The 12121-nt window shown below is 42.2% G+C and overlaps 1 protein-coding gene across 1 annotated transcript in view; it reads left to right on the top strand.

The window, feature by feature from the left end:
• The window catches only part of c17h8orf34 (chromosome 17 C8orf34 homolog), a 76322-nt gene that overhangs the window by 47165 nt on the left and 17036 nt on the right, over window positions 1-12121 (top strand). The window contains exons 8-10 of the mRNA XM_034706715.1: window positions 1197-1332; window positions 8513-8598; window positions 8719-8792. Coding sequence (XP_034562606.1) covers window positions 1197-1332; window positions 8513-8598; window positions 8719-8792 — 296 coding nt within the window. The remainder of the gene's footprint in view (window positions 1-1196; window positions 1333-8512; window positions 8599-8718; window positions 8793-12121) is intronic.

Raw genomic sequence — 12121 nt, 5'->3', positions numbered from 1 at the left:
GTGACCAGTCAAAATGTTCAGTGTGATTCAGCGTGTGTTTAAAAAGTGAGTGGGTTCCTGGAAGCTGACTTAGTTGGTGTGCTGGTTGAGTTTTTATTCTCATAACATGGAAAGTTCTGCACTTTGTTTTATCTACCGAGGATGCACTTGAAACCAAAATCGCCGGGCTGATTCAGACTCTCCTCTTTGATCCTCGGTCAAATGTAATGAACTGTTACAATCCTGCACTCTGCTACAGAAAACATCGACTCCATGTTTTTATATTTCTCTGCTTTTCTTTCATAAATCTTCTTATTGGCTTGATTCAGACTTAATCCTGCCGGCCCAGAGTCCATTAAGGAAACGTGTGTTGCACTGATGAAAATTTATAACCCTGATATGATAGCTGATGATCCTGTTTAGTCTTGTATCACATCCAAACTTCAAACCTGAATTCTTCCATGTGTAGAGGATTGAATGGAAAGAGGGAGCAGCTGTACTTGAGATGAAGCAGATTTCCTGAAAAATGAAGACAAAAAGAAAGTTTATGTAACGTATTTAACCTGCACCTGTTATCTGTGTGTGTGTGTGTGTGTGTGTGTGTGTGTGTGTGTGTGTGTGTGTGTGTGTGTGTGTGTGTGTGTGTGTGTGTGTGTGTGTGTGTGTGTGTGTGTGTGTGTGTGTGTGTGTGTGTGTGTGAGCATACTTCTACATGTTCAGCTGTGCTCGGAGAGAGAAACAGGAGTTATACTAGCGTGTCTGAAACATGTGGACTTCTTTAAAAATCAAGAGGGAAGAAATTCTTTGTGTGTTTGCTCGTAAGGACACAGGGAGAGATCAGACAACCCAACTTCTCTGTCTTAGTGCTCATTTTGTACTCGCCAGCTTCATTGTTCTTCGCCCTTTGCTAGCTTCCTGTTTCTACATAATGTTGTGCTGTCACCAACTCCTCCACATCACCACATTACACAGGCCTTTGTGTTGATGATGCAACTTTTTTTTTTATTTCAGCCTGTCGTGGGCGTAAGGGAGCACAGCAGTGAGGAAGTTTATTTACTGTGACGTCCCTTCGCTCGCTCCTTTGGCTCTCAGCATGCTGTCATCACCGAGCATCATATTGACAACACAGCGACCAGAGTGTGATTAATGACTGTCCTTTTGTCTCCCTCTTCCTTGGTTCCCTCCTTTTTCCTCTGCTGTCTCTTTGTCTCTCTCAGAGGACCTGGATGACCTGCGGATGGAGGGCGTGACGGGCTTGGCTCCATCCGGCAGTAAGTTCAGTCAGGGACGCAGCTCCTACCAGCCTGAACCACAGGCCAAAGTTACACTCAACATCTGCTCCAGGTGTGCCAGGTAAATGTTTTCACCTTCTTTCATCTGGTGGCATAAAAAGATTAATTTTAGAGCCGTTTCATTCTGTTATATTTATACATTTTTCATTTTTGCTGTCTTTCTGGGAACTAAATAAGTAGATCATTTCAAATCCCTTATCCGTCACCAGTGGAGTCTTATGCCAAAAAATAGTCCCACACAAAACTCCTGATAAAACCTCAACTTTCTGTGTTTGTGTACACATAAAACGAACAACATTTAACATGTTAATCCATGAGTTATTGAGGTAATGGTAAACTGACTCTCTCTCCAAAGGTAAAACCTCAAGTCTTGCGAGGTAAGGCTAAAGTCTTTCATTCTTAGGTAGGACCTAAAGCCTTGAGTCATGACTGCTAACTCAAACAAGGGGAATTACCCAAAAACTTGCCAATAAAACAAAACACCCTGAAGCTCAGAGTTTCTAATAAAAACACAGGAGATGGAAAATATTAATTTGAAAGGCAGAGGACAGAAAACTTGCTCTCAGTTGAGACTCTTTTTGAACTGGAGGATGCTGAGGAGCCAGCCAATCAGACGATCACGCTCCCAATTGACCAAATCGTTCCTCCAGCCAACCCACCGATCTCCACCTGCCTGGCTCACAACAAAGATCCTCACATTGACAGAGCTCTTACTCCCACTTATACACAGATCTACAACACATACAGAACACTCAAGCCTAGTTTATACGTCTGCGTTGACTGTACGATGTAGGGGCAACCGCAATCGTATTTCAATCAGGAGAGACACAGTTTGAAGATTAAATGTTATTTATTACAACGTAATGATTAATGAAACTTGACAGAAATCTTTGGTGTAAGGACTCTATGGGGATCATTTTGTGAGCGTAGGATGTGTGAATTTGGCAGCAGAAGAAATCCCCCTAGAGTCCAGACACTGGTGGTGGTGGTTGAAGAATCCTAGGAATTGAAGACTTGCAGAGACCAGGTGGAGATGGGGAGGTGGAGGGGTGCGCGCCATCAATGCAAGAAGGAACTAGCAGGAGAGAGAGACACATTTAAAAAGACAGCAGAAAGTTGATAGGCTGACGATAAGGGCGTGCCACTGAGCTATTGGATGACAGCCGCCACTGATTAACCAATGAGAGCTCTAGAGCGCGCAGCTGGAAGCAGGTGAGCTATTGAACGAGGGAGAGGAGAGTTAAACAAATGCTGTGACTGCTTTTATAGTCTTCCTGTCTGAACTTTCGCTCAAGCTACATTTGTGTTGATGTGTTTCTTTGATTGTCAGATTGCCAGTTTCTGGTCTCGCTACATTTTCTGCTTGCTTGTCAATAGGGAACTACAGTGATTCTGAGTGTGTTATGTTGAACTGAAGCTGTTAAATATTGCTGTTGATCATACTGCAATTATTACAAAGAGGAAAAGACAGGAGATTAAATGTACAGCCGATGTATGGCGACTCCGTAAATGCTGTAAATGCTGTAAATGCAGGATATATGATGCTGCCCAGCGGACCAATCACAGGGCTTGCAGTCCACGTTGTTTCAAGGCGTAGATCGATTTTGAGGAGGTTTACATTGTAGGCTTCTGCGTCAGAAAAGGGCTACATGGAACTACCGCGTAGGCTGAGGCGTCAATTCACAGAAGTGTAAACCAGGCTTTACTCCAACACAAACACAGCTGCACAATTAAAAACATGACGAATGAAATACAGCCAGGGCCGTAACCCTCACAGATAAACACGAGTTTAGAGATGATGGTAGCCTGGCCCTGGTTTATTACATCCCTATTCATCTATTTTTGGCAGGTCTCAGTTTCACTGTAAATAGTACGTCATATAGAGGGTTTGCTAAAATAACATCCTGATGGAGATCAGTTCTGATGAAGTCGAGGAAGTTGGTAAACTGTGATTGGTTTCCATAACACATCTTTGAGTGGATTTGTCCCTCAAGTTGAAGTCTTTGATGGATCATTGCACTCTGCCGGCTTGTGTTCTCCACTCGGTCTGTTTTTTGTACATACACCAAAGCCGGCTGATTCATGATCAGTCACCACTGCTCGGACCACAAACTTACATTAGACTGTAACAAAACACTTTTCAAACCAAACACCAATCCTCTTGTGTACATATTCTTAATTTTGAATCGGAAATCGAGATTGTGACTTCTTCGTGTGCCTTACCCTCTGCTCACTCGCTCACTCGCCCACTTTACATCTGAACCCGAGTTGGCGAACTTCAGCAGTCATTCCAGGAGAAAACATCATATCTGAAGTGCATTCCAGCATTGCTTGTTTTCACAGGTCAGCCTGCATACTGATAATCGTCTATCACCCTCTTTCACTTTATCACTGTTTTCTCTTGTGACACATTTCCTGTTCCCCCTGACCCCCAGCCTCAGTCTGCTGCTCACATTTCTGAGCGTTAGGTGTGACACCACAGACAGGTGTGGGCAGGACTTTGTCTCTGATGCCAGTCGAAGATAAACTGGTATCAGTTCGATGAGACGCCAGGCTTCCATGTTCCTGCACGGCCTCCTCTGTTTGGGCTGTGGAATTTGTTTGTTTCCTTCTCTTCTTTCATTCGTGCTGCTTATCAGCTTTCGCTGCACACACAGGCTGTGGGACGCTGTCAGAGGTCCTGCAGGAGGATGAATGGTATCATTGAATTTTTTTTCTTTGCAGTTTATCACTTGGATGTTTTGGGGCAAATATATTATACCTTTGACTTATTATTAAGTCTCGGAGTCGAAGCGGCGGCAGACGAAAGAAGAGTCTGTATTGAAGGGATTTTTGGCTGCTGAGGTTTACGTGACTGAAATGTCAGACATCTGTTCTCTTTCTCCTGCTTCTCTCTTCTTCTTCTTCTTCTTCTTCTTCTTCTTCTTCTTCTTCAGTCCAAATTCCTGCTTTGTCCTCTTTAACCTGACCACAGAGTCTTTCCCAAGTCTTATTGGCGAAGGAGTCGTGGTCATCTGTCATTTTTTGGTGAGTGTAAGGGCCATAAACAGATCACTAAGTTGGAGAAGGGTTGCACGCATGCTCTCCTTTGATTCTGAATCAGGAGGTTTTTGCACGAGTCATGAATCCACACATAAAACACACACATACGCACATTTTCTCTGCGAACAGAAGATAGAGGAAGCAGAGGTCAGAAACAGATGAGTGGAAATCCTTACAGGGCTTCATACTGTGTGCATTAACACTCTGTCTTGATGGGGTTACCAGAAACACATTTCAAACATGGCTCAAAGGGGCCAACCTTTAAACTGACTCCTCATAATGTTTACATATGTGGCCTAGTTAGTGCCCTCATGTTTCGCACCTGCAGACAGTACTACTGTACAGATATGAAACTCAGACTATTGTGTAAACTTAAATACATTGTTTTAATGTTAGTTTAATGTCCAACCCCAATTCTAAAAAGAGTTTGGATGCTGTATTGAATGTTTTTAATGGTTTACAAATCATTTAAAGTCTTTATTTAATTCAAAATAGTGCAAAGACAACTTATCAAATATTGAAACTGAAACATTTTTTTCTTTCAACAACAGGGACAGCAAAATAGTGAAAAAGTTGTGTAATACAAAAAAAACCACCCGGAGGAACATCTCCCAACTAATGAGGTTAATTTTCAATATGTTAGTCACATGACTGAGTATAAAAAGGACACTCCAGAGAGGCTGAGTCTCTCAGAAGGAAAGGTGGGAAGAGGTTTACCACTCTGTGAGAGACAGCGTGTGCAAATAGTTAAAACATTTCAGAATAGTGTTCCTCAGAGTAAAGTGACAAAGAATTAGCTGATTTCATCATCTACAGTAATAGTATCATTAAAAGATTCAGAGAGTCTAGAGACATCTCTGTACAAAAGGGACATGGACAAAAACCAAGACTGGATGGACCTGATCTTCAGGCCCTCAGGCAGCACTGCATTAAAACAGACATGACTCCGTAGTGGAAATCACTGCATGGGCTCAAATCACTTCAAAAATCATTGTCTGTAAACACTGTTTGTCACTGCTTCAACAAAGTTAAGTTAAGACTGAACCATGCAAAGAGGAAATCATAAATAAACGTGATCCAGAACCACTAGAGACTTGTCTTGACCTGAGCCAGTTTAAGATGGACTGAGGGGAAGTGAAAAACTGTCCTGTGGTTTGACAAATCAAAATATGACATTCTTTTGAAAACCATGGACGCTGCATCCTCCGCTCCAAAGAGTAGTGGGACCATTGGCTTGTAATAAGCGCACAGTTCAAAGCCAGCATCCCTGATGGTATGGGGATCATAAGAGTCCATGGTGTGGGTAGCTTACACATCTGTGAAGGCTCCATTAATGCTGAACTATATATACAGGTTTAGGAGCAACATATGCTGCCATCCAGACGATTACTTTTCAGAGAAGAACTTGTGTATTTCACTGAAACGATGCCAAACCACATTCTGCATGTATTACAACAGCATGGCTCTGTAGTAAGAGTAGAGGTGCTTAACTGGCCTGCCTGCAGTCCTGACTTGTCACTCATTGAAAACTTTTGGAGCATCATGAAACCAGAAATACAGCAAATGAGACCCTGAACTGTTGAGTAGCTGAAATCCTCTATCAGAGAAGAACGGGACAACATTTCACTTTCCAAATACTAGAAACTGGGTTCACAAATGTTGACATAGCGTTGTTAAAAGAAGAGCTGATGCAACAATTATAAAATAATAATACATTCTTTATAATAATACATTACCTCCATAAAAAAAAAAAGGAGAACAATCCTTGGCCCTGTGTGAAACTTTGAACAGCGACCAGCATTCCTCACATACTCGTCACCCCACAGGCAAACACATCAGAATCTTTTTAATGTGAGCTCTAACGGGTCAGTAAAGTCCAGCATTCTCCGCATTACACAACCCCTCAGAAGCATGCAAACTTTATCCACTCCCTCTGGTTGTCTACGTGGTCAAATGAGACCCAGCCAGTTGGTTTTACCCTGTACCACCCAAAGCCAAACAGAGGTGATGCCCACTTTCACACTCACAGCGTGAAGGCGACAACTCGATTCATCCACTGTGAGCTATCGTGAAATCCAAAGATTCAAATTAATTACTGTAGACCAGAAAAATCTAACAAACTCCGTTAAGGAGAACGTTAGTACTGCTTTTGAGATTTTAGACCCTGACGATTCGGCCCCTTATGCTACAAACTCCTACTTCTGAACTTGGCGACCCTAGACTGAAAACGTTCCCAGCCTTTCGACCTCTTCCTCTACCACTTTCTTTCCCCTCCCTTCGTCCGGACACCATCTGCCCTTCCAAACAGTCCCATCCGCCTGTGTGTCTCCTAACCAGCAGCAGCAGGTCAGGAAACACGCTGCTTCCTCTGGCTCTCTGCTGGTTGGTTGAAGTGTAAAATGCCGTGTGGCCTGTGTGTTGTGGGCATGTCTCTGTCTCTCGGGCTACAGCTGCGGTCACACAAGCAGTTCATCCACCTCCTTTTATTCACCAGATCAGCTCTTTTAACGGCTGTGTGCTCCTGCCACAAAACCTCCCGTGTGCAAACGCATCCCAGATCTCAGGCACAGTCCAGAGGAGTAGGCGGTGAGTCCCAAGGAAATGGATAGATGTCCACAAACCTCACTTGGGCTCGTAGTTCTCATTAAATAAATTGTTTTCATATCAGGAATGTACTGAGGGAATTCAAGTCATGCCTTGTGGCTATGAGTAGCTTTTGTTCAGAGAGTGGGAAGGCCTCGTCCAAGTTCTCTTGGATCCTTTTTAATTGCCTTTAAAATATATAGCATGTAGAAGAATAAAAAGCAATATATAAAGAAGTAAAGAAATACAATACACCTGCAAAAAAGTTCTAGAAAGCTCAACATAAAAGGTAGAAACCAAGAGGCCCTGCAGCCTCTTCAACTAATGGAAATATCATGCAGTGGTGTTTGATTACTGTATGTGGTATGATGTAAAGTCGTGAAACCACGTCTAGAAAAATCAAGTGCTTACTTAATTCCACACTGATGTAAAAGCGTGTGGTTTGCAGAAAAGTGAAACATCCTGAAACATGTTGTCATGTTTCTGAACAAATCATTCAGATCTCCTAATACAGACAATCAGTTGTCTTCGCCTGTACACACACATGCACAAAACTCCTCAGGGCTTCCTGTAGTTTTTCAGGGTGGGCTGTATGTAGGAACACAAACAGACAACGTTTTCTAGCACCATGATCTTCCCCTTCTTTCCTTCAGAAAATTTCTGCAAGAAATCAGGGTGGGTCAATGTGAGAGCAGCAGGAACTATTCTAGAAAATTGACCACAAGTGCACAGGCAGGGGTGATGATGTTTGCATCAAACAACTGTTTGCACTAGTTGGGTAATGCAAGAAGAACGGCATGTAACAGGATGAATAAATCCATCTGAGGCGAAAGGAGGAGAATTATTTTCAAGACGAAAACAGCACATCCATCATGTGCAGGTAGCGTTTTCCAAAAAAAATGCAAAAACTTTCATCACAGCGTTGCTAGCTCTGCTGTCATTTTGTAAATATTAAACTGTGGCTTTCACAGCATGCTATTGGGACTCATCTCCTCATCTCCCCCCTGTTAGGCTGGAAGGACTTAATGCTGTGAGGGCCATGTGTGCAAAAGCAAATTTAAAAAATGTTGGAGGCAGAGTCCGTGAAAAGCTCAAGAAATGTTCATGAGCTCTCCTGCCAAACTTTTCGAAAGTGCATAAAAAGAAAACCACAGGGGGAGGATTGAAACACATTATGATAAAGATCGGTATCACAGTGGTTTAAGGTAAAGCCACGTTTGTGAGCCAGTTTTTAAGTTTGCTTTTTCAGCAAGCCGACTGATGTTGCTCTCTAAACAATGAAGCTGTAAACAGTGTTATCAGTGGAGCACATGTGCATAAAATAACAAGTTTGTTCACTTCAGGCAGTTAAAGATTGGTGCTCTAAAACTGACCCTCATGTTCTTCTTCTGTCTACCATGCCAGATTCTGCAGAAGAGATCCTAAACTCACTAAACACTTCCTCTTTGTCTCATCACCTCAGGCTGATACAGACTTGTTGTCTTCTTATAATCTTGGATTCAATTTCCAAACATGCATTTCATTGCTGTTGCTGTAAAATCCCGATTTCAGAGATTATTCAGGTGAAGCAGAGAGCCAAAGTGTACACTGGAGTTTGTGTTTTGTGTTGTCTCCAGGTTGCAGGGGGACAGTTTATCAGATGGTAGATCTGAAGAGGAGCACAGGACACATGTATCTGAGCAAGCCGTACCTGACATCTCCTGTAAGTTTCAGCTCAGTATTCAAAGTCGTTACAGAGTCTATACGGCTCTTTTGTGCATTTTTGTGGTCTCACGCTCTGCTCTGTCCTAATTGTTCTGCTTGCGTGCATTGTGTGTTGCAGCTCCTTTGCCCGGGGTGGACATGGTGGCATCACGGCTGCAGGAATGCGAGGGCCTGTCTCAAGTGTCGTCCTCTGTAAGTTTCCACCCTCCATCCATCACCGAACAATTAAGATCAATTTACAGCCATCAATTCTCATGTCCTCAGATTCCATTGTCCAACAGAGAGCGAAAAGCCTCCTCAAGCTTCTTGTTTATAGAACAAAAACGGATCCATCTTTATGTGAGAATTTCAGCTTTCACAACAGACCAAGTGATACCCCAATCAGAAACTCCTCCTGTATCAATGTGCTCCCCGCTCAGAGCTCTTGTGTGGGATAAATGAAAAGAATATCAAGTGACACAACAACAACCAAGGCTGATTTAGAAGTTTTATACAATAGAGCTAAATATTTATTGGTTATGGGGCTTTTGTTCAACAGTGGAGGCTTGCGTGATAACTACACATGCTTCAAGGGAGAAATCTATAGAGACCTAATGTGCTTCAAGCCAGCCTCACACGCAGGCAGACACTCACATGCTGTTCATAAAATGGTCAGCTAAGACGCCGCTACCTTTCTGCGTAATTAGCCTCAAAAAGAAAGCCAAAACCGTCTTTAGTAATTGCCCAATCTAAGCATTGGACAAGGCTTTTTACTGCGTTTTTTAGAGAGAGAAAGAAGGTTGGAGCCAAGGAATTGCTGCGCGTGTGAAGCAGATGCAGAGCGGCTCCACACTAACTGGGAGCAGACTTTTAGAGACCCAAAACCTGAAAGTGGACGTCTGAAGGTTTCAGCCAAATACAAAATCCAGAAAGGAGTGAGTTAGTGCGCCTTTCAACATCAACCTGACATTCTGGGAGTCATTTTTATGTCGACACGCTGTGTCAGGGCATCAATCTGTCCGTCGGATCCTGGAACGATCAGGAACATCGTCAGGGAATATCTCACAGGAGGAACTGATGATCGAGATCCTTGTGACCTCTTAGCATTTATATGCAAGTCATCTCATTTCCTCCCAGTGATTAATAAAGTTATCTTTCCACAGTATGTCATTAATCTACAGGATGAAATTAAGTTTTGACAATCTTACCCAAAAAGTCAAGAGTGAACCTCAGGCCACATCTTAAAGTCCTCACAAACCACATTACTGATCATTATTTCAGTCCCATTCTTGTGAGTTCATTATCTCAGGACCACCTGAGAATAATTTTATTGTTACCTTTAATTTGGAGGGGAAACTAACCACACTCATTTTTCAATGTGGAATTTTCAGGTCTGGAGCTGCTGATAATTCCAATAACAGATTAATCTCCATTTTTCTTTTCTTTGTCTCTGCAAAATGTTCTTGAATAATTATCAGCATTAAGAGCATTTCAAAACTGACTGAATGATCCCTGCTGAGGGGACAAGTGCCATGAGATGACTTTTGTAGGCGCTGTTAGTGGACACAGGCCCTAAACTAACCATGAAATATATAAAGAAAGATAGAGAGAGAGATACTTGACAGGTATCCATCCTATGAAATATCTTTCAATACAAATATAAACTGTCTGCAGTCACAGGAGGAAACACATTTGTAGATTTAAACTGGACTTAGACTACTCTGTTGATACCGACATCAGTGAGGTGATAACTCTAGTTGCTGATGAACACTCAGCCAGATGATGGATGGAGTTTTTTTGTAGTAGTTAAACGTCTAACACAGTGATGGACAGTAATGATTCAGTTTCCTGCTGTCTGATGTCTCCATTACAAACATCTACATGGGCTTTTATTTTGAAGCTTCCTTTACCTCAGAACGGGACACTTGTTGTTTGTTTCTCTATTGATGCAGTCATATAGTTGAATAAAAACCTGACTGTATTTAATGAACATATTATTTAATAAATCTTTGTGCAGTTACTTTTCAGGCGTTCTCTGCATTGTATCATTAGTCACATGTATTAAAGAAAGGCTTCATGTAGGTTAGGAATCTTAAAATCGTATTTCACTATTCACACATTTCATCATGCAGGGCTGTCGTTAAATGCTTTGCACACTGCTCTGGTCGGTGCAGTTAAATTTGTCGATGTTGGAAAGTAAACACTGTTAATGGTTATCATTATTAGTCCGACAGGCCCCCTGCCTCTGCCAGCTCCTTTAGGTGATAATTGCCCCATAAAGACAAATACTTTCCTAAAGCAATCCTCAGAGCAAACCCTGCAAGCAGTTCTCCTCGAGTTTCCTTGTAAGGGTTCAGTGATGTGTTTTAATCACATTTAGCTAGTTTTTGGGTGTTACCGTCATAAAGTGTTCCAGAGGAAACTGTTCATTTGTACGGTGGAAATAAGATAATAAGCGTGATTCAATGCCATGTGTACAGGACGACACAAGGCAGAGTCATTGTCATGGTTTGTTTAATTTTCCAGGGAAATGTTGGCAGAACTTCAACTGATACACTACAGCTCCTATATTTGGCTCCAGCCTGCCTTCACACCTTCTTAGTTCTTCACAGGCATGGCCCCTTTCCGAGCAGCTCACTGAGTTCAGAGTCTGTTCCTGTGCACCTTTTATTTTATCCTCGGAAGGTTTTTCCAGATTTTTCACATTAGTTATTTTCCTCCTTATGTCATCTGCGTGCTTTGCTCTGAGTTATTGTTAGAAAATTTGTTGTCATCGTTTTAAACAAATGACCTTTGTGTTTATTCAGTTTGTTTTGAGTATGAAATTTCATTTTAAGTTGTTTTTCTGAAGAAAGAACCGCTTCAGCATTCCTTTGTCAAGGTACAAATATGTCCTCTGAATCTATTTGCATCTTCCTGAAGTCGTCATTGTGTAACTTTTTGACATATATTCACAGATCTGCCAGTGTAAACAACTTACCTGGTTAGAAAAGAGGGTAAACTTATTAAGTATTGTCAGGGACTGCCTCGAGTACAGGTATAAATTAATATGATAGCCAGCCAAAGGAGTGAAACTATAGAAAAAGAGTGAAAAGAAGGGACTGGTTCTCATTAATGGAAATTACTGGGTCAGCTCACCTGAACGCCAGTCTGCTTGATAACTCCTGGTGAGTGGCGAGCCCAAGCTTCGTGGATGAGTTCAAGTTTTTTTGTTGTTGTTGGTTGGGTTAGATTAAAAGCTAACGGACTGGTTCTCCAAAGTTCATGGGTCAATCCGTGGTGAGTCTTGTTGTGGGTTTACCAGTCAGCGTCCTCATCCCATTCCAGCTGCGGCTCATCACCACACTCATGTGACGCCATTTAAAGGAGACCAAGCTGCTTCTTAGGGTGCACCTCAGGAAAAGTGTCGGACAAACCAGACACGACTGTACCGTATCCCCATTTCCAACATGAGAACCAGTCAAAGTAAACAGAAAAGAAAGGAAAAGAAGAGGAGGCTTAAAGTACCTATCACTCCTAACAGTATCACAAATATGTACAAA

Source organism: Notolabrus celidotus, chromosome 17 (genome assembly GCF_009762535.1).
Source record: "Notolabrus celidotus isolate fNotCel1 chromosome 17, fNotCel1.pri, whole genome shotgun sequence".
Lineage (NCBI taxonomy): Eukaryota > Metazoa > Chordata > Actinopteri > Labriformes > Labridae > Notolabrus > Notolabrus celidotus.
Note: the sequence above shows the minus strand (reverse complement) of the source record. Positions and strands in the feature narration are given on the sequence as shown.